This window comes from Rhamphochromis sp. 'chilingali', assembly GCF_963969265.1.
Source record: "Rhamphochromis sp. 'chilingali' genome assembly, chromosome: 4".
Lineage (NCBI taxonomy): Eukaryota > Metazoa > Chordata > Actinopteri > Cichliformes > Cichlidae > Rhamphochromis > Rhamphochromis sp. 'chilingali'.
The window spans coordinates 23,421,102-23,447,171 of NC_137948.1; the positions used below are offsets into that span (position 1 = coordinate 23,421,102).

Sequence of the window (26,070 nt, forward strand, 5' to 3'; positions counted from 1 at the left end):
AAGAAAATAGGTGGATTCTTATGGCAAGACATCATTTTTTTTCACTTGGAAAACAAGCCAATACATTTAAATAATATGTAGGTTTAAATTTTAACAATGAATATGTATGCAATATTAAGATATATTAAGACATTAGTAAAATCTGTGTCTCAAAGAGCCACCTTATTTGGTCTTGTTATTGTAATTTTTCTGCTTTATCTAAGGTATCCAAACTCGTTTTTTTTGTTCTGTACCTGTGTTTGTACTGTTACTTTTAGTCAGTATGCCACAGGCCATAACACACATCCTTCTCTCTTATCTGCAGATAATCTGTGACAGATGTTGAGTCCACCAGAAAAGCCTAACAGCTTTTTTGGCTGCTGACTATAGTTCACAGTATTTACTTTCCAGTTGTTGGAGTTTGTTATCAGTAAATTATGAAAAAAAGAGGTCGTTTTTAAATCTAATTTTATAGAAATCATACATCATACTGATCATCATCACCATCATCCCCACTGCTACACTGGAACTGCTGCATCCAGCGTTGATGCATCAGGATTCACTTGTTTACTTGAAAATAGCCATGAGATATTTTATTATTACTGGTTAAAAAAATACATTTTTGGGGTCATCTCAGTAAGGCTACTTCCAGCTGCTCCCTTATTCACAAGAGGTCACCACAGCAGGTAGCTCTGCATGATTTTATTTTATTTTTTATGAATAAAATAAATATGGGTCACTGTGCACCCAGCTCCTGCTGATGTGTGTCTCCAGAATTAAACCTGGAATCTTTGACTTGTGAGCAGATGTGTAAACCACTACCAATGGAGCCACGTGGTAAATGTTAAAACAATGGCATGGCTTGTTTCACAGCATGATTTTCTACAAGGACATTTTCCATACTTACATTATCTCTCCACAACCACACATCTGCCTAGCTACAGGGCTAGGACAACAAGGCTGTAAAATTAAAAGAAAAAAAACCCTTTACAGTCACAAAGTGGCAGATGTGTTTTCATACATGACTAGAAACTATTTTTTTAAAATTCAACCGATATGTTTTTTTTGTGTGTGTTCAGGCTCTGCTAAGAAACAAACAGCCAAATAGACAGTAAATATCTAAACGGATCTCAGTTGAAACACAGTCTGGCCTACAGGAGCCATTCCAATTGGTAGGTCCTTAATCAACAGCGGCTTTCATTAAACAGACTGAGTTTTGCAGGAATTAATGCATCTGCACGAGGGAAACTACACATCTACAGTTTTATATATCGCGGTAATAACCCACACACTAAATATTCGGGCCCACGGTAGAAATTTTCGTTTTTACAGCCCACACTGAGATGCTGTAATCTGAGCTACGGGGCTGGTTTCTCCGACAGACTGCCCATTTCCTCCAAACCAAGACTCGACGACAAAGTCTCGACTGTTCACTGCAGATGAAATAAGGCGAAAGTTGTTTCTCTCTCTTAAACTCATTCATTCTGATATTTTCGCACTTTTATTTTTAAAGTAACTTTACTCTGCTGATCAGTCGAGGGGAATAACCTGGGGAGCTGAAATAAATCAGACGGCTTGTCTCACTTACTTGATGACTTGAGTCAATCAGATAACCCGGTCTCATTGATTAAGCCCTCGCGCAGACTCAGACGCTACACCGCCGCATTAAAAAGGGGACACATGGCTGCATATGTGGATAGCAGATGTTCCTGTCAAACCTGTGCTGCTGAGGTTAATGATTTGCTGGTTATCTCGTACTTAGTACTTGAGCGTGGAGTTTGGAGTCTGCCCTCCGCTCCGATAAAACAAAGCAGAAGAAGCTTGGAGCTGCTTTGCCTTTCCTTTTTTTGGCCCTGTGGTGCCACTTCATCCATTGACTGATTTTTAAATTCATCTGGCCGCAGAGAGAGGACGCACAATGCTGACTTTTGTTGTGTTCTTGATTTGTGCAGCCATATCTGTCTCAGCTTCTGCCAAAGGTGAGTTGATGAGTCTTTCTGAGGGGACTTTGGGGATGTTTAGAGGAAAGCTGTCAGTTATAGCGAAGCCTGATTGAGTTTATTTGGGACTAGAAGATTGATATCTTGATTTGTAGGTATTGGTCAAAACTCTGGCACTTTGCTGTTTTCTTGAGGCGTTTACAGAAAAGAAATGTTTGTTAGTTACTGATGGGCTTGTTGTTCCTTGCTTCTTGCTTCTGAGACACTGAAACTTTCAAAGGCACAAATGAATGAATGCTGGCAGGAAAACAACCATCACATTCAATGTCAGTGGAGTGGCTTCCCATATAGTGCTGTTTGATGAAATCACCAGCTTATAAGAGGTAAAGGAGACCTAACATAAAAGCACGTAATATGTGCCATTTGTAATGATGACTGGCTTCAGATCTCTCTGAAATATCCTTTGAGGTTTCCCAGGGAGCAAAAAGATCCACAAACTGATCAAATAGGCTTCAGGGTGCACAGTGACCCATGATGAAATCAAATACTGACACGTCAGTCTGTCTTCCCCTGTGGAGTAATCTCATAAAGGGTGTCACTAATAGAGCCCGGGAGAGAGTTTTATCTTCTCTCACTTGGAGCACACCCAGTTAAATGACCGCTGATTGAATCACAACAGCTCTACAAACGTACCCACTATGCAGTTTGTCCATTTATATCAGGGAATTTGTTGCAAAATATATGTTTTTAATATGAACAAGTTACTTTGATATAACTGGCAGTGTATGCGGCACCTCAGTTCATCTCAGCATTGCTCTGAAGTTAAATTAAAAGCTCTAAACTTTCAAATCTGCACATCACTTCCTCTAAGTGTTTTAATAATCAGTCTAAAAGCTATTTATTTGATGGCATTTAAAGTTTTCTACTAAGCAGAAACTTTTCAAATGAAATAAATGACCAAATTATGTCTTAGACTTTCTACAAACCTGAGCTGTTGTGTTATTGATGTGATTTTCTGAGAAACACTATCAGCTTATCAGCAACTATTCCTCAAATGTAAGAATTTGGAGCCTCAATGATTTAACTACACATAACATTATTCTCTTAAAAATGACAAACACTTGCTTTTTGAAGTGGTGGATTACTATTTCACTCTCATGATAATAATAGTAATCATAATCATAATAATGATGCATTGTCTGAGCTAAAAGTCTTTTCATAGATGATTGTAACCCGATGTTTGTTCACAAGCTGTGCTTCCTGTGTTTCTTCAGGTGCTGCTGCTGGACCCCGGCTGAACAACAACCAGCTGTACAAATTCAGCTACACCACTGAGGTTCTGGTAGACAGAGCCAGGGGGTCAAAAGAGGGCAGTGCTGGCTACAAGTTCTCAAGTGATGTGAACGTTAATCTGGTTTGGAGAGATCAGAGCAACAAGGATGACCAGCTGATTCAACTGGCGGTATGTGGACCCGAATCTATGCTGAGAGAGGACATAATGAGATTATATCGTACATTAATTTAATGTTAACTCTAAATTCATTTGAATGAAACGTTTTACTCAAGCTAGCTTGTGATAGAAAAAGAAGAAAACAAGCTTTTTGTTATAATTAATCAATCTCTCTTTAACAGATCTCAAATTTGAGGATAGAGCCTGTGTCGCCCAGATCAGAGAAAAAGAACATCCTACATGGATCCACAACCGAAAGTATTTTGGGAAAAAATAAACTAGCAGCTCTAACAAAGCCTTTCTTGGTGCATCTAAAAAATGGAAAGGTAAGAAAACCACTGTTGTAGCTTCAAAGGAATCTCTGACCTAATGTAATTGTCAGCTTTTTTGGAATGACAGTCATTATTTTCTTCTTCTCTTTTAAATGGAAGGCATGCTGATATAGGTAGTGATAGAAAGTCAGTACTGTCCTTGCAGAACTCACAGCACTGTTGCTGTCATCAGAGAGTTAATGAGTGTACTTTCATTATACTGAAGTGATGATGCTGGCAGCGGAAATACCAGACAGATGTGTGCATGCATGTGCAAAGGTCAGCTGGTTCAAAGGGTCAATAAATGAATGAATGAATGATGGAGTCTGACTAAAAGAGGGACTTTGGGCTTAAAACTTTAATAATTATTTAATAATTATTTAATAATTAAATATAATAATTATTATATGGTCTGTTTCAAAGCTTTATACTTTAGACGAGCATGAAGCGTGATGAGACTGAACTTTCATGTTGGCAGCTTGTTAAAACAAATCTAATAAGACTTTGTAACCAGTTTTCATTCAATAATTGTCACATTTAAAAATGTATCCATCCATCCATCCATCCATCCATCTTCATCCGCTTTATCTGGGGCCGGGTCGCGGGGGCAGCAGCCTAAGCAAAGAGGCCCAGACCTCCCTCTCCCCAGCCACCTCCTCCAGCTTATCCGGGGGAATACCAAGGCGTTCCCAGGCCAGCCGAGAGATATAATCTCTCCAGCGTGTCCTGGGTCTGCCCCGGGGCCTCCTCCTGGTGGGACATGCCTGGAACACCTCACCCAGGAGGCGCCCAGGGGGCATCCTTGTCAGATGCCCGAACCACCTCAGCTGGCTCCTTTCGATGTGGAGCAGCAGCGGCTCTACTCTGAGCCCCTCCCGGATGGCCGAACTTCTCACCCTATCTCTAAGGGAGAGGCCAGCCACCCTTCGGAGGAAGCTCATTTCTGCCGCTTGTATCCGCGATCTCGTTCTTTCGGTCACTACCCACAGCTCGTGGCCATAGTTGAGGGTAGGGACGTAGATCGACCGGTACATTGAGAGCTTCGCTTTTACACTCAGCTCCCTCTTCACCACGACGGACCGGTGCAGCGTCTGCATTACTGCAGCTGCAGCCCCAATCCGTCTGTCGATCTCCGGCTCCCTTCTCCCATCACTCGCGAACAAGACCCCGAGATACTTGAACTCCTCCACTTGGGGCAGGAACTCATCCCCGACCCGGAGTGGGCACTCCACCCTTTTCTGGCTGAGAACCATGGCCTCAGATTTGGAAGTGCTGATCCTCATTCCCGCTGCTTCACACTCGGCTGCGAACCGTTCCAGTGCGAGCTGGAGGCCCTCACCCGATGAAGCCAACAGAACCACATCATCCGCGAAAAGCAGAGATGAGATTTTGAGGCCACCAAAGTGAAAGCCCTCCGCCACTTGGCTGCGCCTAGAAATCCTGTCCATAACAATTATGAACAGAACCGGAGACAAAGGGCAGCCCTGGCGGAGCCCATCACCCACCGGGAACGAGTCCGACTTATTGCCGGCAATGCAAACCAAGCTCTTGCAACGGTTGTATAGGGATCGAATGGCCCGTAGCAATGGGCCAGACACCCCATACTCCCACAACACCTCCCACAGGACACCCCGAGGGACACGGTCGAATGCCTTCTCCAAGTCCACAAAACACATGTAGACTGGTTGGGCAAACTCCCATGCACCCTCAAGTATCCTCGAGAGGATAAAGAGCTGGTCCAGTGTTCCGCGACCAGGACGAAAACCGCATTGTTCCTCCTGTATCCGAGGTTCGACTAGCGGACGAACTCTCCTTTCCAGCACCCTGGCATAGACTTTCCCAGGGAGGCTGAGGAGTGTGATCCCCCTGTAGTTGGAACACACCCTCCGGTCCCCCTTCTTAAAGATGGGGACCACCACCCCGGTCTGCCAGTCCACAGGTACTGCCCCTGATCTCCACGCAACATTGCAGAGGCGTGTCAACCAAGACAGCCCTACAACCTCCAGAGCCTTCAGGAACTCGGGGCGGACCTCATCAACACCAGGGGCTCTGTCACCAAGGAGTTGTTTAACTGCCTCAGTGACCTCGCCCCCGGAAATTGGTGGGTCATCCCCCTCATCCCCAGACTCTGCTTCCTCCTCGGAAGACGTGTTAGTGGGATTAAGGAGTTCCTCGAAGTATTCCTTTCACCGCCTGACAATTTTCTCAGTCGAAGTCAGCAGCGCTCCGCCAGCACTATACACAGTGCAGGTAGAGCACCGCTTTCCCCTCCTGAGACGCCTGACGGTTTGCCAGAATCTCTTTGAGGCAGTCCGAAAGTCTTTTTCCATGGCCTCTCCGAACTCCTCCCACACCCGAGTTTTTGCTTCAGCCACTGCCTGAGCCGCATTCCGCTTGGCCTGTCGATACCTGTCGGCTGCCTCCGGAGTCCCACAGGCTAACCAAGCCCGATAGGACTCCTTCTTCAGCCTGGTGGCTCCCTTCACCTCTGGTGTCCACCATTTGGTTCGGGGATTACCACCACGGCAGGCACCAACCACCTTGCGGCCGCAGCTCAATGCAGCAGCTTCAACAATGGAGACGCTGAACATGGTCCATTCGGACTCAATGTCCCCAGTCTCCCTCGGAATGCTGTTGAAGCTCTGCCGGAGGTGTGCGTTGAAGATCTCACGGACTGGGGCCTCTGCTAGACGTTCCCAGCACACCCTCACTACGCGTTTAGGTGCACCAGGTCTGTCCAGCGTCCTCCCCCGCCACCTGATCCAACTCACCACCAGGTGGTGATCAGTTGACAGCTCAGCCCCTCAATGTATACATTGTAATGCAATACAGTATAATACAAAGACCTGCAATAACTTGTTTGAAGCAGTGTGTTCTATGAAGAGAGCACAACCTGCAAAAAAAGGGTTGAAAGTTAAATAAATGTCATTGAAATAAATTATAAAAAATATATAAAAACTGCTCATCTAGAAAATCCTGACTAGATAGAAAAGCTAGACGATAATATAATAAAAAAATTATTTTTGTGGGTTTTTTTTTTTCTATTTTTCAAATTTTTGAATTTTGATTTGTTTTTAAACACATTTTTAATATGTGAAAACTGAGACAATCAAATATATAAGATTAGCAGAGAAAACAAAACAAAAAGGTTTTTTTTTTAAATGTAACTATCTGGCATAATTTGCTCTTTTCAATATGTTTTATATCTTTTTTTTAACTTTTACATTTTAAATTTAAAATTTTTAAAATATGTTCATATTTATTTTTTGGGTTTTTTGCTGATAATAATTTTTAACAATTCTTTTAACTTTTCATATATTTTAACACATTTGTAATAATTTATTTTTTAAATTCTAGTATTTTTGCTTTTTTCATCTTGAAAAAAATTACACTATTAACACATTAAAACCTTTTTGAAGGAAAAAAGTGATGCAGTTATTTCTCACACCCAGTGTGTGGTGCAGTCAGTGAAGAGTTTTTTGTGTGTTGTTCAGACTTGTTTCAGACATCGCCTTCACTGGTAGATATGGATGCCACACTTCATCCAAACCTATTTAAATTTGTGTCTTGTACTGATCTGTAACTTCTGTAACAGGATTCAAGAAAGTCTCACACATTTTAGCTAAAATATCATCTTAGATCCAGTTTGGAGAAAAGTTTTGAGTGTATGTGAAATACGATAGAAGAGTGTCTCCCTTGGTGTTGTTAGTTTATTTTTACCGATGGCAAGCTGTGGCAGGAAAAATACACAGAGTAGCAGTGGAGCGTCTATTTATGGTGGTCCTATCTGATATTGTGGTTGGGGGGCCACGAATAAATTACATACTGTAAAGGAGACACTGTAGGGTGATGTAACTGGCTGATCCCTAAACTCATGACTGAGAGTCAAAGTCCATTATTGAGCCAAACTGAAGCCTCATTGGAGAAATTTGTGGTGTGATAAATTTAAATATATGGTCAGTCTGATCTGAATCATTTCAAGTCTGTTTACCAAAAAGCCTGAGAGTGATACAGCCGCATGATTCACAATATATCTGAGAGCACCATTTGCCATGTGTTGCATGTGTCTACAACATCAATAATACATTTGAGGTGATTTAAAAACACCCTGGATCTCTCAGTGTGCTCCTCAAAGAACTGACATGTTTCTTTTTCAATTGTTTCAACATACTCAACTCTTAAGTTACTTAAGTAACTTCCAGACTTCTAGTGTGTTTGTTTGTGTTGAAAGTAGAAGTGTGATGTCTTATATATTTTAAACTAGAATGATTTGAAAATATATTATAACATTGCATTATACTATTTCTCCTTCAGGTCTTTTATTTTATGTGCTAATGCTAAAGTCATTCTAAGTTTTTAACATTTTTTTTATCTGCACTTCAAAGAACAGCGCTAATGCCTGCACGTAATGCAAATAGTCCCTGATGTCACAACTATGCACACATGTTTCTGTACACAAGTGCGCAAAGGAAAACTGACACCTGTAAAGCCATTGTCAGTTACAGCATGCACAAAACGGAAGGTTGTTTGCCTCAGTTGCTATTTTAACTGCTGGTGCAGTTTGATATGCATTGTTTGAGAGCATAAAATTCTGCTCTGACATGTTGCTTTCTTTTTACATCTACACTGTAGGCAAAAGCATTTTATTCCTACCGGTCAGAACCTGCAACAGTCAAGAATCTAAAACGAGGCCTGGCCAGCTTGCTGCAAGTGCAGCTCAGTACTGGGAAGGTTGTAGAGGTTAGTGACAAACGAATCATTTCACAATCATTTTTAACATACATCCATGTACGTTACTAATAAAAACAAGCTGTCTGTTTAAACAGAATGATGTGTCTGGGAGGTGTACTGTTGAGTACAAGGCAGTAAAAGGTCAAGTAACAAGAACCAAGAATCTAGAGACATGTAAGACAGAAGAGGCTGGATTTACCACTCACAGTAAGGTCAGTCAACATCCAGAACAACTCCAACTCTAACCATACTAAACACTAACTTTTGCAAGCTGATTTCTGAAGTATTTCTGAATCCCGCCCCCTCCAGGTCCTGGGTGTGAGTAGGAAGTCCAGTTCTGTTACAGTGTTCACACTTGAAAATGGTTTCATCCGCTCAGCTGAGGCTGAAGAAACACACTCCCTGGCTGTTAATGCTCGCAGATCTGTTGCAGCTAAAGTCTCGTCCAGGTAAGTACCCTGACTGGGAATTCATCTGAGATTCCGTGTTTTATAACTGCACACTTCAAATTGTACTTCCTTCTATCCTAGGCAAAGCCTGAAATTGGTTGGTACAGAGGCAGGACCACTGGAGGCTGCCGGGAAAGATGCTGCTGCAGTTGTCAAGTCAATAGATGCCAAACTGGCAGCTGTTGGTATTGCGGCTGAGAAGGTCAAATCTGAGTGCAAAGGCTGCCCATCGGTGAGTAACTGTTTACTTACAAATCTTCACTGTCACACAGCTTTGTTCTCATGGATGCTATGGCTGCTCCTCCCTGACCCTGGTTCTGCCAGAGGTTTCTTCCTGTCAAAAGGCAGTTATTCCTTCCTCTCCCCTTATAAGGGGAGTTGCCTGATTGTTGGGGATCCCTCCCTACTATAGAGATGTGTAGAACGCCTTCAGGCAACTGTTGTTTTGATTTGGTGCAATATACTGTAAATAAAATGTAATTGATCTGAATATTTCACTATCTTTTCTTTTCTTTTGTTATGGTATTATCACCCATGTATAGCTAACATAGCTTATCTGGCTCTGAGAATTAATTCTCTATTATGTATTTCTATTCACATAAATAACACATCTCTTTAAATTTGTATTAACAGGACAGGGAAAGGTCTTGTACTTGTGTTTCCTCTCCAGGAGCACTTTTCATGCATTTAAACCTTGTTCTGAATAGGAAAAGTGGTTTCAAGTTGAGCTGTTCAAGTCATTAAAACAAAATGACTTGTAATAGTACAGTCTTGGTAAACAGATACAGTTTATTTTTGTACTTTGATTACTAAGTGAAGATGATCTGTGTTCTAATCCCCTCTCCCCTGTGTTCTTCCTCTTAGCTTTTTGAACATTGGCAGGCTGAGAAGAAGCAGCTGGAGCCAGAGAGCCTGTCCAAAACCAGGGCTCCTCGGAGCTTCCTGGCCCTCATCCAGACCATTAGGAAGGCGCCCAAGGACGAGATCCTCAAAGTGCTGAGGAGTGCCAGCAAGACGTCTCTGTAAGTGAGAGCCTTGCTCCATAAATAAATAAATAAATAAATAAATAAATAAATAAATAAATAAATATATCTGTCTGTCTGTCTGTCTGTCTGTCATATTTCCTCTTTACTGCTCTGCCCTGTTTAACTTCTTTCTGCTGGTATCAGACCTCAGGTTGTTGATGCTGTAACATCCTCCCAGACCTCTGAATCCCTGGATGCCATGCTTGAATTCCTTAACTTCACTGATGCCAAAGGTTTGGTTCTGCAGGAGAGGTTTCTCTATGCATGTGGCTTTGCTTCACATCCCAATGAGAGAATGCTCCAGGCCCTGCTGGTGAGTTAAAGGAAAGTTTAAGAATTTCTCCCACTTAGAAGGTATCGTAAGAAACTGGTGCCCTCTAGGTAATAAGATAATAATGCAGGATTCACTCCCAGTTGGTTGTAAACAAAGAATAATTTTGCTTAAGTTACCTGCCAGCAGTCAGTGTTTTCAGCAAATTGTTATAAGGAACATTTTCCTTTCAGGATATTTCTAAAGGGAAGATCGGCAGTACTGACATCAAAGAATCTGTGGTGATCATTATGGGAGCCCTGGTCCACAAACTGTGTCAGAAAGGAGGCTGCAACTTACCTGTGAGTCATCTAAAGAAGAAGTGACACTGAACAAAGCCCAGCATTTCTTAAGGGCCAGAAAGTGTACCCTACATACTGGAATATACTAGAAATGCAATAAAAATGACCAACAGTTAACTGATGATTTTTCTGCTTCATGTTTGTCTCTCAGATCGTGGAGCAGGTCAAGAAGATGATATTGAACGCTCCCGACAGCACAACGGTTGAGTCGGAGGTCCAGATGTACCTTTTGGCCCTAAAAAACTCTCTCCTGCCCGAGGCCATTCCTATTTTCACCAAATATGCAGAATCAGAAGTGGGAGCCTACAACACCATTGCCCTCACTGCCCTGCAGAGATACGATGTGAATCTCATGACCAGTGAGGTATGTATCGAATATTACTCTGTGGTTAAACAATTACACACAAATACTTTCCTGCCAGCTAATCTTTTTTTTTTTTTTTTTTTTTTTTTTTTTAGGTCAAGCAAACAGTGAACAGGGTTTACCACCAGAATCGCCGCATCTATGAGAAAAATGTGAGAGCCGCCGCTGCTGACGTCATCCTCAGTAGCAACCCCACATACATGGAGGTGAAGAATCTGCTTCTGTCCATCGGAAACTTGCCACATGAAATGAACAAGTACATGCTGTCAAAGATCCAGGACATCCTACGCTTCCAGATGCCTGCCAGGTGTGTTACAGGAAAATAACCTGTCTCTGCATCATAGCTCAGAAGGACTTGACAGTTATATGATGACAATATATTAAAACTGTTAAATAGGTTTCCCTTTTTTTTTTTTCAGCAAAGTGCTAGGGCAAGCTATGAAGGACATGATTTCTTGTAACTATAACCGCTTTGCAAAGGTTGGATCATCATCTGCATTTTCAGGATTCATGGCTCGTAAGTGACAAAAGAATGACATTTTTTTTAATTGTGATGAAATATTAAAAGTAAGTCAGCTTAATTAAAGAAAATATCAATCTTTGACTATATAAGCAAACACAGTTACATGCATACTAACTGAGTACTTCTAATGTCTTGCTCCCTACAGAGTCCCCCGATCTGACCTCCACATACAGTTTGGACATCTTGTATTCAGGCTCTGGGATCCTCAGAAGAAGCAACATGAATATTTTTGGTGCTACTAACGAAGCAATGCTACATGGATTACAGGTGAACTTAAAGAGTTTCATAAAATCACTGAATCCTCAAAAATAGAGCGAATTACTGAAATAAATGGGAACATTTCTCTTCCAGGTGGCGATCGAGGCCCAGGGTCTGGAGACTCTGATTGCTGCCACACCTGATGAGGGGGAGGAAGACCTGGAGTCCTTTGCCGGGATGTCGGCTCTGCTTTTCGACATCCAGCTGCGTCCTGTCACCTTCTTCAAGGGTTACAGTGACCTCATGTCTAAAATGTTCTCCATGACTGGAGACCCCATCAATGTCGTGAAGGGTCTCATCCTGCTCTCGGATCATTCTGAGGTAAGATCCCAATCACAGTTATCAGCTGTTCCCAGAAGCCTTTCCACTCCTTCAAAAACAGTGTCAGATTTGCAGATTGTAGTTCACTCTGTTCAAGGAAAAGCAGCACACACTTAAAAACATACACGTGTACACTCTGTGTGAAGTCAGAAGTGCCGTCATTGTTGCTACATCACGTTGCCACGTGGATGACTAAGAGTGCAATAAGCAGACTTTGACACTGGAGACGGAGGCTGAAGAGGCTTAACGCTGAAGTCAAACTTAGCATAAATGTCAAGAAAGCGTAGAGGAGGCAGGGCAGAAAAAGCTCACATGAGTCATGCTGGGCAACACACCTATTTCACTTGGTCAGATGCAACGACTATGTGTACACAGACACAGAGAGGACGGGGTCACACTTAATAACTCCAGCTGTCGAGGTGAATGACGCAAGTGTGAGTAGGGTCTAAATGTGTGAAGCTGAAACAAGGATGAGGTATTGTGAAACAGGTGCTATTTTAAAAACAGTGCTTTTTTTAAATTTTGCTTTCATATGATATTCTATCCCTTTTGTATTGGCTTTTCGGTGGAAATACATGGAATCGGTTCTGACTTCAGTGTATCCATAGAAAAGGGTTACTTCCTGTCTGTGACTGTGACAAGCTCATTATTTCCTACAAAAGCAGATTTCAATCTAGAATCATTCTGTGTATACAAAAGCCAAGTTGATCATTGTTATTTTCTATTTTGGACTGAATTCAGACATTGATCATTTTATTTTTTGTCAGCTTGTGAGTATTTATGTTGTCGACTTAATAAACTATTGTTAGTTTGGGTAGTAGAAGTGATTCATTCTCATTCATGACTGATATATAATTATGTTTGTCAGAGTGTGATGAAGACTTAGAGTTAATATGGTCTGGTGTGTTTTTTTTTTTTTTTTTTTCTCATTTTCTGGCCTAATATACACAAAGAATAAATGTGATATGAAGTTTAAACTAGAAAAGAAGTTTCTTGTTTTCCTAGGGTTAATTTCCACATGCTTACAGCACTTAATATCTAGAAAGACTCACATTTCTTTCTTTTTCTTTTTTTGCAAACTATCTTAATTTCAATTAAGCATCCATTGTGGGATTTCTTCTTATTTGCTGTCTTTCAGGTCATCCAGCTCCAGTCTGGTCTGAAGGCAAGTGCGGAGTTTCAAGGAGGTCTCGCCATTGACATTTCTGGAGGCATGGAGATCAGTCTGTGGTACAGAGAGTCCAAGACCAGTGTTAACAACAGGTACATTGAAATAAACAACTTTTACCATAAAACAGCGTACAACACAGCACAAAAAGCCTTTTGATAGACAGACAGTTCTTAGAAAACACTCTCTGCGACTGAACGTCGATTCTAAACCCCATCACTCCACTGCAAATAGATTTCTGTTGATGTTGGATTTACGTGAACTTTAGACAGTCTATAAGTGTTGTCTGATTCATTTGTTCCATCTGCACTTTGGATTTGCTCCAGTATTGTGCTTCACTCCTGTCTCACTGGTAGGGTTGTGTGGCTATGACATCAGGTCTGTCTGGTTCTCTATTTTAAAAACATTACAGTCAATGCACAACAGTAACTCAATATCAGTTAGCTGTCGGCATCCGGTGATGAAAGAGTAATGCTACAGATTTTTAATATTCATATGTGGTTTGATGGACTGCACATCAGTGCTCATGTCCTGCATCTAGAATGTTTAAACTTGAGTCCCGGAGCTGGTTAATTAATTAAGTGATTAAAGAGAAGCTTCAGAATGATTCACTGTGATGATGATGTTAGAAACAATGCCTTGGTTTGTAGACCATTGTTTGGAGGGGTGTTCGCAACTTGAAGTTGGACTTCAGGACTGTTTGTGTGCAGGGGAATGGCAGAGGCAGGTGAATGGATCAGCATAGCTGTACCTCTTCCACTCTGATAATAGAGTGGCAGACTATCTATAGAAGCAGAACAAACCACATTGGTATCTCACCATGTCTACATGAGCAAAGTTTTGACTATTTAGTGCTCAGGCATTAGGGTAGACATTGGGATTGGGCTTATATATGTACCTTTCCCTCTGTGAGTGTCTTCTTAACTGAAACTTGCTTGACTTCTGTTCACTTTATCCTCATTCATGTGATAAACCCCACCAAGAAGTAGGCTTATACTGGTGGTATCACCAGTACGTTGATAGCATATTAGAAGGAGAAGCACATTATAGTCAGTGGTGGTTCTATAGTCTGTTCATAGGGTTCACCTCCAACAAGCATTCATCACCACTGTGTTATAAATAATCTGACATGAAGAAAACAATTCTTACTTGACTGTGACGTGTCATGACCAACAGAGGAGGCAAATTTAACGAGTAGAGAAAAGAAAATATTGAGATGCTAGCGGAAGTTATGTAATAAAAGCACCTCTGCCAAACAGTAAATGATAGACTAGACAGCTTTTAGTTATTTAGCATTATATTTAATTATCAGCTACACTCACCAAGTTTTGCTATTTTTTTTTTTTTCATTCTCAGAAGGTTAACGGCTTTTTTTTTTTTTTTTTTTTTACTGAGTGGCTGTCCTCGCTGTCATTAGGTTTGTTTAAACAGAATCATGCACTCCACCTGCAGTGTCAGGGAGTGGAGTCAGGTGGGGGCCCCAGTAAATTAGGTCAGGTCTCTCCTACTGTCACTGCAAACTTTGCACATTGCAACTACTGTGGTTGCTCACTCACCAGACCAAAGCACAGATTTCAAACGGTCTAATGTCCATTCCTTGTGTTTCTTGGCCCAAACAAATCTGTTCTACTTGTTGCTTTTCCTTAGTAGTGGTTTCTTAACAGCTATTTGATCATAAAACCCTGACTCCTCTGAACAGCTGATGTAGAGATGGGGTGCAGTGACTGCGCCTGAGGACACATTCAAAGTTTTGGCAATTTTCTGGACTGACTGACCTTCAGTTCTTAAAGTAATGATGGACTGTCATTTCTCTTTACTTAGCTGATTGGTTCTTGCCATAATATGAATTCTAAAAGTTGTCAAATTGGGACAATCAGTTGTATACCAACCTGACTTCTGCACAACACAACTAATTGTCCCAACCCCATTTAAGAAAGCAAACTCCACAAATGAACGAGGCACACCTGTGAAGTGAAAACATTTCAGGTGACTACATCCTGAAGCTCACTGAGAGAAGGCCAAGGGTTTGCAGTGCTTTCAACAAAGCAGGGGGTGGCTATTTCCAGGATCTAAAATATTAAACACATTTAGTTATATTTTTTTCCTTTGCTTCATAATTCTATATATCTTGTTTCATATATTTGATGTCTTCAGTATGTATCTACAATGTAGAAAGTAGTAAAAAAAAGTGCATCCAAACTTTTGACTGGTAGTGTATTCCAACTTCAGACCTACAAAGCCAAGAGTCCCAGCATTGTCTGTTGAACACATTGTTTTGATTTGGCTGTGTTTTCAGAGCAGCATTAGTAGTCACTGGCAACGTTACTGTGGACATGGACTTTTTAAGAGCGGGTGTGGAGGTCAGCTTTGATACAGAAGCATCACTGGACTTCATTACCACTGTCCAGTTCTCAGAATACCCCTTCCTGGTGTGCCTGCAGATGGACAAATCTACCTTCCCAGTCAGGTACTAAATAATAAAAAAAATGTTGCCATCTTTGAATAATCTCTTATATTACTTAACTTTTTATTTGTAATGCTCTTCCTTCAGTGAATACCTGACCAAGTATGAGAGCCTGCCATCAGGGAAGAGTGTTGTATCTCGCAAAGGCAGAAAGACACTCATTCCTGGTTCCGAATTCCCTCTTCACCAGGAGAACTCGAACATGTGCAAGAGGGTTTTCGACTCCAACTGGTAGAAAAGAAACCGTCGGTTTTCCACACGCCCAAGTGCTTCACTGCATTCAGGGACAGCAGCCACACCTCTGGTGTGACACAGCAGGTTGTGAAAAAGCAGTAAAAGACCATAAGAAAAGAAAAGTGGTGCATTTTTTTTATTATTAACAACACATGCAATGTTTACATTCCTGTGAGTATTTAAGTAATTGTAATTCAAGCTTTGTTTCCAATCAGGGATCCTTTCTTTGTGTTTTTATGGATTTATTTGAAAATATATTTATGATGGGCACATACAAGATGTATGTTTTATATGATGTGAAATACTCAGCATGAATAGTGCCACTGTAATCTTCTCCAACACAGTTACAGCAAAGAGAAACATGTAAATATCAGACTTCAGAGCGCAGGTTAACTCAGAACACATGTGCTCTTTTCCCGAACCAATTCTTCTTCTTTCTTTTTTTTTTTTTTTTTTTTAATTAAATGTATTTTAAAGAGGAGTAGTTTATTGTTTTACATCACTGTATAACCCTTGACAAGCTTGAAATCACTTCAGGGTAATGTTCTCAATTAATTCAGTCTTTTACAATCTTATTGATAAGAAGACTGAGATTGTGGTGTTCAACAGTAAAATCCCTCGTGCCCAACTCTGTGCTGCCCTGGGTTCCTTTGCTAGTTTTTCTTGTGACTATGTCAGTAACTTGGGTGTACTGCTGGATAGCTCGCTCAAACTCGATAAGCAAGTGTCTGCTGTAGTGAGATCTAGCTTCCACCAACTGCGCCTTATCTCTAAGGCTAGGCATTATATTCCGCATGAGGACCTGGAGAAGCTTATTCACGCTTTTGTGACCTCCAGGTTGGATTATTGTAACTCCTTGTACTATGGTCTTCCCTCTTCTCTTCTTCTTAAACTGCAAACAGTCCAAAATACAGCAGCCCGCCTTTTGACTGGTACCAGGAAATTTTGCCATATTACCCCTGTCCTAGCTAGCCTGCATTGGCTGCCCATAAAGTACCGTATTCAATTTAAAATATTACTCCTTACTTTCAAAACTATTAATAAATTAGCGCCAAGTTATCTTAGTGAACTTCTCAAACCACATACTCCTGCTAGAACACTCAGATCTGCCACTCAACTACTTCTGACCCAACCCAGATCTCGACTGAAGTCCCGGGGTGACCGTGCGTTTGCTCTGGCTGCCCCGGTACTGTGGAATACCCTTCCTCTCGACCTCCGCGCATCTGATTCCATTGCACTGTTCAAATCACGATTAAAAACCCACTTATTCAATCTTGCCTTTCCCTCTAGTTAATATTTCTTTTATGATTTTATATCATGCACTTTTATGCTCATTTAAATTCTTGTTTGCTCTGTACCTGTTGCTTTCCTATGTATTAGTGACAGTTATCTGCTTGCATATTTAGTACTTGCTTTGGTCCTATTTCTATTATCCTCCTCCTATACTCTATTTTACTTGTTAAGCACCTTGGCATACCCTTGGTTTTTAAGTGTGCTTTATAAATAAAGTTTATTATTATTATTATTATTATTGAAGATTTAAGTTGCTCCTACAAAGTTAACAGATTTGTTAGCTTTGTCATTACTTTATGAATTATCAGATGAAAGCTGAATCAATAAAAGTGAATCCATTACCATAATTTATTTTTATTTTTTTGTATAGGAATATAATTGGTGTTTGTCTGAAAATGTTTGGGCACAACATGAACTTCATTCCATGTTAAGGAAACAGATTGGTTGACAAAAAGTGTACACTAAAAAATAAAGTTTTACATGTCAAAGTCGCTATATTTGTCTATTTACCCCATGAAAGCGATTGAATGTATGCATGTACAGTGCTGCGCAAACATTTTAGAGACAAAAATAAACTCAGGATGCTTCTAAAAACTATTTTATGTTTTAATTTTTGTCCTTATGTTCATGGAAAGTAACACGAATAGAAACAAATTAGGACTGTCTTGTGATGTGATTGCACCAATTACAACACCCGGCAACATGTTGGTGGATTCGGTTAGGATGCTTTGTTTGAATTTGGCTTTCAACTAGATCTTAATCACACACCTGCAAAGTTTTGTGATGGAGTCAAGTTGAAATCACAATCTAAAATAATATTGCAACTTTGACATAAATTAACCTTAGCTTCCTTGAGTATTTGGCAAGTATGTAGTTCCAGGTATCTTGGAGAACAAGCAGCAGTTAGTGAATTTAAATAGTCTTCTGTTTCTTTATGCTATCCAATACTGACTCAGAGTTCAAGACGTTAATCTGTATTCAAAATCCAGTGCTCTTTGGGAGCTGTAACGTCTGCAGCACTCCCAGTTTTCTGTTTCTGCGGTTGCTTCAGAATAAATGTGGGACTGCTTCATTTCCTCTGTTGGTACTGCATGATAAATAAAAATCTAACTTACACAAAATGTGGCTAAATTTGATAAAGACCCTCAAGTAACATCATCTACTTATATTTTCAGAAAGCCTACATGTTAACACCACTGAGCTTGCATAACAAAAACCGAGCTCAGTATTGACTGTTCTCCTCCTCATTACAAACATGAAGACAACACTGGCCCATTGTCATGATCCTGGGTCTGCTGACCCAGCGTTTTGTGTTTAGTTTATGTAGCCTTCAGGTTTCCTAAGTTCATCGTTTTCATGCCTAGGTGTTTCTAGTTATTTTCCCCTCGTGTTTCCACCATGTTAAGTCTCCCCTGCTTTTCATGTATTTCATGTCTGTGGCTTATGTTGTCAAGTTCAGGTTGTCATGTCTATGTCTCACTCTGTTTCCTGTTTTATTGTGAAGAGGTCTGGCGTTTCTGTGTTCATCGTGTTCAGTTTTACTCTCCCACTGTGACGTCATTATGTTCATGTGTGCCAGCTGTTTCCCCAGGTGTTGCCACTTCCCTCATTATCTTCCTGTGTCCATTTAGTCTGTGTGTTCTCAGTCATTCTTTGTCAGGTCGTCCTTTGTATTCACCCGTTGTACTCGTCCGTTGTTTCCTATGTCTCCGCTCCAGGGGCCCGTTCTTCGTACCTCGCTAAGTAGGTTAGCCGGATTAGATTGTTGACGATTTCGCGTGATCCTGGATCAGTCGGTTCCCCGAAGCTCATCCGGGACTTGCTGTCATAGCAACAGAGCCGTAAGCGTAAACCTGCTCGGGAGCAGGTTTACTTTATGTAAACAGGATTAGATCGCGGCCACGCAGGTATGTCCGCTTCATTTATACGAAAGCAACAGCGATAAATAAATAACATCAATGTAACTGAAGATAATGCAGCACTTGATCCTTTTATTGATGTCACACAGATACATACAGGTCATTTCCTAAAAAAGGGAAATGTACTATTAACATTCTATTACATGTATGTGATTATTACAGATGTAATTCATATTTCAGAGTAGCAATTGTAAATTACTTCGTGTAATCAAGATGAGAGACCACGGCTATAAAAGCCAAGGTGGATTTGGGAAGTCTGTCGCAGCCATGTCCTGTCCGTTTACGCGAGCAACCCATTGCGGAAGGTGCAAGATTGATAAGGAGAGTCCTCAGAATTCAGCGTATATTGCGGGACAGACAGGATCCTTTAGCTCAGCGCGACAGTGTGCTCATTGAGAGATATCGATTTTCCCGTGAGGGTATTATTTACTTAACCAACTTGTTGACGAGGGGGTGCAGGACCACCACCTGTCTTTTTTTGCTCTGCCCTTTTCTTGGTTGCTGTTATAAACAAACAAACAGATTATTTCAGGCTCTCTTTCCAAGAGACGAAAAGCAATATAAGTGATAAATATTACCATTCTGTAGAATATTCTTATATTTCACTTTTACTTGTTCCCATGTGCTAGTGGGTCCTGTTGTGGCTCTAATGTGAAAGAGGATATAATATAACAATATAATATAATGTAATATAATATTGGATAATATAGTGTAATATAATAAATCTACCCTACCGCCTACTGGTGTTGGCCAGAGGGGCCGATGGCGCAATATGGCAGCCTCGCTTCTGTCAGTCTGCCCCAGGGCAGCTGTGGCTACAACCGTAGCTGCCTCCACCAGTGTGTGAATGTGAGAGTGAATGAATAGTGGCATTGTAAAGCGCTTTGGGTGCCTTGAAAAGCGCTATATAAATCCAATATATTATTATTATTATTATTAAATTACTTACGAGTTTGATTTGTCAGCAACTTTCTGCCAGCCCTCTCTCCTTGCTTTTGCAGCCTTTGCAGTGTTCCCTTGCGTTCTGATTAAACTCTGAAACTCCTGAAATCCCTCACTCAAGAGTTCTTGCTCTGCTGCCGAAAAATACCGAGCCGAGCGCGCTCCTTCGACATTTTCGCCGACCAATCAGAGGGTTGCCGATCAATGTTTCTACTATCGATGCGTAGCCCCTTTTATGACACCCAGTGATGTCACATTACTGCGTCCAGCTGTACTAATCGTCAACAGCAGGTGTGTTCGGGGAACCGGATTAGCGAGCTCACGGTTAGCGCGATGATTTGATCTTGGATGTGTCATTTGATCTTGGATGTAGTAAGCGACGTACGAAGAACGGGCCCCAGGTATCCCTGTCAGTTTGTTATGTTTAGAGTTTTCTATGTTTTGTTTTAGTTCACCCAGTTTAGGTCATTGTTTAGTTTTCATCGATTCCCTATTATTTTGTACCCTCGTTTCTTTCCTTAATAAACGGCTTGTTTTGTTATTCACATCTCATTTCGGTCTGCGCTTGAGTCCTTCCCTGCAACATACGGTCTGCCCTAGCCAGACCGTGACACCCATGGCTTGTCATCAAGTTTGCTGCCACCTGATTAAACACACCTTTAGAGTTATGCTACTTTTTTAAAAAATCTATTTATATATCTGTTTTTTTAAATTAGATAAGCAGAATGAAATTGATTCATAGATGTTAAATGAGGAGGAATGTAGCTATAGTCCTGGGCTAACGACACTAGAATTTAAAACTTGATACTGACACCCAGGAAAATATTTGTAGTTTTAGATACCACAAGGAAATATTTGACTCTAGTAAGAGGCATAATTTTGTTAAAATAAAGATTATAGCAATTCTGGTTCATCTAGATGTATTCAGCCAAAGACCAATTTATTTCCTGTGCTTCTGGTGACTTGGCACCATGTTTTTATTGCTGATTAGATAGAGTTGGTGAGTATGGAAGCCTGTTTCCACCACTAAAGAAAAAAAAAAGGATCCATCACTCAAATTTTCCACTTATTTACTCAAAATTTTGAGAAAAGTAACTTGAAATTTCGAGTTAGCGCTGCCAATCAGTAATCTACGTGAATGATGTCATTTCCTTTTTACCCGGAAGCTGAAGCCCTCAGGTATAAATGCTACAGCTAAGCTACCAGTATTACATCCAGTCATGAATGCACAGATTGCTGAGTATTTTCAGCGTGGCTTCAAAAATGATGAAATCCTTGTGTTATTAGCTGAATCACATGGCGTTACTATCAGTAAAGGTACTCACGAAAGCGAGTGTGTTGTACGGTGGCCCCTAGAGACAAAGCACGTACAAACTCCAAAACACTTGCAAACTCCAAAACACATGCAAACTCCAAAACACGTGCAAACTCCAAAACACTTGCAAAATCCAAAACACGTACAAATTCCAAAACACGTACAAAATCCAAAACACTTGCAAAATCCAAAACACTTGCAAACTAAAAAACACATGCAAATTCCAAAACACGTACAAATTCCAAAACACTTGCAAAATCCAAAACACGTACAAATTCCAAAACACTTGCAAAATCCAAAACACTTGCAAACTCAAAAACACATGCAAATTCCAAAACACAACGGAAGTGCTCCAGGACGCTAGGAGCAGTGTTGAGCTTTTGTTACCTAGTAACTACACAAGCCAGGAAGTACCAATGACCGGATTTGGGGTTTGCAGCCTTAAAGGCCGCATTTTAAGGCCGATTACGTCACAGCGACAAGAGAAGGCTTTCCCAATTCAAAGGCTGCTCGAAATGCGGCCCTCAAATGCGTCCATAATTTCCCTTCATGGCCCAACATATCCCAGACTTCATAGTGCGGTGGTGGTGTGGATAATTTTGCCGAAAAAAAAAACGGTGGAAGCAGAGCGGAGGAAGAGTAAACTTTCAGAAGTAAGTACTGAATATTATGTCACTTATTTATGCGCAAATATTTTTTTAATGAAGAACATTAAACCATTATTGTTGGCCACATGTAGGGAAAGTTATGTGACATCAGTCATGTCTGTACTTTCAGAATTAACTTGGTTTTAAAGCCTTTACTTTAAAAAATATATATATAGTCGACCTTAATCTTACAGAGATTGTGATGATTTTGTGGATAATTAAAGTCAGTCATATATCCACAAACACAACAAGCTGAAAGTCAGTGATGCTGCTCGGTTTGCAGTCCTGAATATCACAGCACAAGGAAGATTCACTGCACTGTTAATGTTAGCTATGTTATATTGCTGCCTCTGTTCGGTGGTGTCGAGCCAAACGGACTTTAACGTGTGTTTGAACGAGCTGACGGTTCACTCGTTAAGCTGAAAGAAAGATGCTTTAATCACAGGAGTCACACATGTGTGTCCACTGTACCATCTGGGAACTCCTCTTGTTTCGTAATAACACAAACACTAAATCCTCCTTCTTTTGTGCTGTTTTGTAGCAGTGTATACACCTGAGACTGTCACCTGTCTGTCTGTCCTGCACTCTCTCTCTGTTTCTTTCTCTCTGATTGTGTAATAAAAGTATGAACATGTGTTTATAAGTCACACTTGTGTTTGAATCCTGCAGCTTATCACACATTTGATTTCCATGTGTGACAACTGCAAGTGTCCAGAGTGAGGACACACTGAGGGACCCACTGCTGCACATCATCTGTGAGGCTTTGCACTAGAGCAGGGCGATATGGCCAAAAATATTTATCACGATATATATTTGAAAATTTGCGATAACGATATAACCGACGATATAATTGATGCGAGACAAAATACAACTCCACAACATTACTAGCGCAAAAAGACAACCTTCCATTTATATTCACTTAAACAAGAAGCTGGTTTTTATGTACATTAAAGCTTTATAAAAATGTAACAGTACAAATGCAAATTGCTTGCTGAAAGTTTAACCAAAAGGCATTTCCACTAGAAATGGGCTGACATGTCCTGAGCATAACCATGTATAATATCCACTGAAGTTAAAAAGAGGTGCTTTGCAACATTAAACTGCAGTGTGCAGTACGCATTTTTCGGACCATAAGGTGCACGGGATTATAAGGCACATTAAGCGAAACAAAGCAGTCAGATAAATCAAACTTTATTAAACTCATTCTTCTTGCTTCCTCCACTTCTGTACCATTGATTCATTAGTGTTGAATTCTCTGGCAGCTGCTCTATTCCCATGTTGTTGCAGTATATTAATAACTAACCTCGTATTGTGGATGGATTATCTCAGTTGTTCTCCTGACTGAAGTTTGGTCCGTTTACAGCATCCTGCCATGCGATTGCATTTGTCTCTAACCATGAAGAACCTTCACGTTAACTTTTATAAGTGGAAAAGTGTTAGTGTTCGTCCTCCAGCTTCACTGTTTATGTTATGCTAACATAGCTGTGTCGCTAGCGATCACGTAGCACATCATTATATACCAGCTAGCCCAACTTCAGTAACCCTACAAACGTCACTGCTGTTTAGTTTCCTGTCTTCATTTATGTTGCAAGTGATAGCAGAGGTGTACGTTTGATTTTTTTCAGAAATCTCTCAGTCAGAACATGCAATATCATGCTTAGGTAACTAGCGAAACTAGCGAGCTAACTTCCGCTAGCTTCCTGCTAACTTCTAACTCCGTTAAATGTAATAACTTTTGTTTTCATGGATGCCTGGAAGTTAAACTTCATAGTTACACCTGGTAAAGCAGCAATGCTGATCGTTTTATTAAAGATGAAAGAATTTAGACAGTTTTTAACTCTAAGTGATGCTGCAGTGTTGTTTGACCTGAAGCATACGGAGTTTAGGACCCAGATTACTCCCAGATTTAAGAGCATCTTAGTCCGACAAATACGACAATAACAACGGCCGCTTGCATGTTCTGCAAAAAAATGTGCTTTGTTGTGTATCTGACGGACAAACACCAAACCAGTTCCACATCACGGAAGTTGCACCATTTTTACAAACCAATTCTGGATCATCTGTTTCACTCAACAATCGGCCATGTGCGTATGAAAACAAAGGCACTGCGCATGCGCGTTTTACTCCCATTCTATCGCGATATTTCATTTTCCTATCGTTGCCTAACATTATACCGGTATTACCGTGAACGGTATAATATGGCCCAGCCCTACTTTGCACCCCTGATGATCCACCAGGACAAACTCAGCAGTGTGTGAGGAAGAGTAGGAGGAAGAGCCAGCAGCAGCTGACAGATGGAGAGAAGAGACAGACTGTTCCCTGTTTGTGAAGGACTGCTAGAAAAGTTTAAAATAACTAATTGTCTGTCCTGAATCAGTCTTATTAGGTAATGTTCAAATAATTTTATCATTCCAGTGTTTTCAGTGTGGGAGAAAGTACTCAGGGCCTTCAAGTTACACACTATGAAAGGCAGCAACAAGTGTAATATTCAGAAACCTAAAGTATGTATCAGCAGCAGAATGGAGCTAAAAATAAATGTTTGTTTCAGTTCTATGAAGCTTTGAGTATTTTGGATCAGTAGCACTGCTGTGTTTGTTGCATCATATTGCTGTAATTGTTTATATGCTTTATATATTCTGAGGTAAGTTGATCTATAGTGTTACATCATATTCTATAAGGATGTTATGTGTTTGTAGACTTTCTGCCCAGTTTGACCCATTTAGCAGAAGCCAGCCTGTTTAAGGCTCTGATATCTATTCTGTATGACTTAAAGCAGTTATGACATGGTCTGATTTTCTCACCCAATAAAGGAATATTTCATATATCAGTCTACTCTTCATTTGATCAGAAACAGTTATCACAGCTTGTACATTTTCTTTTTATAAATATATGTAAGCAATGAGCCAAATTTAGTAATGCCAACATGAAGGAACAACATTTGTCTCTTATATATGATACACCTATATATGCACTGTCAAAGATACTTGTCTTTGAGTGAAGATTTAAGGTGATAAGACATGTAAATAACTGCAACTTGAATCTGTACTGAGGCTCAGTATTTGACACAGAGTTCATGTTCACTGCTGTAATAGCTAATAATGATTAATATAATAACTAGAATATTGGCCATATTATATTTACATTACCAAAGTGATATGACTTTAGTCTCATGAACAACATCAGCTAATTCTTATTTACTAATTAATCTTGAAATGACTGTTCAGTACAGAAATGAAGCCCAAAAATCATGTTTTACTGTCCTGTGGTCTCAGCCTCAGATACTTATCAAATCACACAAAGCTCATGTAGAAACAAACAAACAAATGAACAAAATATGTTCTCCCTCATTTCTGTCAAACCAAGTTGTATGACACGTTTCCAGCGGTTAGTATCACGGTTGCTAGGCAACCTGGGAAGCGCGACGGAGACTAGACCGTCCCATACAGACAAACTTGCCGTTTATTTTGCAAATCGAGCTCAACACTGCCCCTAGCGTCCTGGAGCACTTCCGTTGTGTTTTGGAATTTGCATGTGTTTTTGAGTTTGCAAGTGTTTTGGATTTTGCAAGTGTTTTGGAATTTGTACGTGTTTTGGAATTTGCATGTGTTTTTTAGTTTGCAAGTGTTTTGGATTTTGCAAGTGTTTTGGAATTTGCATGTGTTTTTTAGTTTGCAAGTGTTTTGGAGTTTGTACGTGTTTTGGAATTTGCATGTGTTTTGGAATTTGCATGTGTTTTTTAGTTTGCAAGTGTTTTGGATTTTGCAAGTGTTTTTGAGTTTGTACGTGTTTTGGAATTTGTACGTGTTTTGGAATTTGCATGTGTTTTTTAGTTTGCAAGTGTTTTGGGTTTTGCAAGTGTTTTGGAGTTTGTACGTGTTTTGGATTTTGCAAGTGTTTTGGAGTTTGTACGTGTTTTGGAGTTTGCATGTGTTCTTTAGTTTGCAAGTGTTTTGGAGTTTGCATGTGTTTTGGAATTTGCATGTGTTTTGGAGTTTGTACGTGCTTTGTCTCTAGGGGCCACCGTAGCCAACAGCACATAAGGTACAGAATAAAGAACTAAATTCATTCATCAGTTCAAGACAGCATACTCTTCATATAACATTATTTGATCCTTTAGAGGATCAA

The 26,070-nt window shown here is 40.4% G+C and overlaps 1 protein-coding gene across 1 annotated transcript; it reads left to right on the forward strand.

Moving 5' to 3' along the window:
- Positions 1-1,411: 1,411 nt before the first annotated feature.
- On the forward strand, positions 1,412-17,713 carry mttp (microsomal triglyceride transfer protein). The gene is made up of 18 exons (XM_080880299.1): positions 1,412-1,958; positions 3,194-3,381; positions 3,552-3,695; positions 8,313-8,420; positions 8,507-8,623; positions 8,721-8,860; positions 8,942-9,092; positions 9,725-9,882; positions 10,030-10,198; positions 10,390-10,497; positions 10,649-10,861; positions 10,957-11,168; positions 11,281-11,378; positions 11,530-11,651; positions 11,736-11,963; positions 13,102-13,226; positions 15,428-15,598; positions 15,683-17,713. Exons 1-18 carry the CDS (start codon positions 1,898-1,900, stop codon positions 15,828-15,830), a joined length of 2,661 nt encoding a protein of 886 aa, XP_080736425.1. The 5' UTR covers positions 1,412-1,897; the 3' UTR covers positions 15,831-17,713.
- The last annotated feature ends 8,357 nt before the right edge of the window (positions 17,714-26,070 follow it).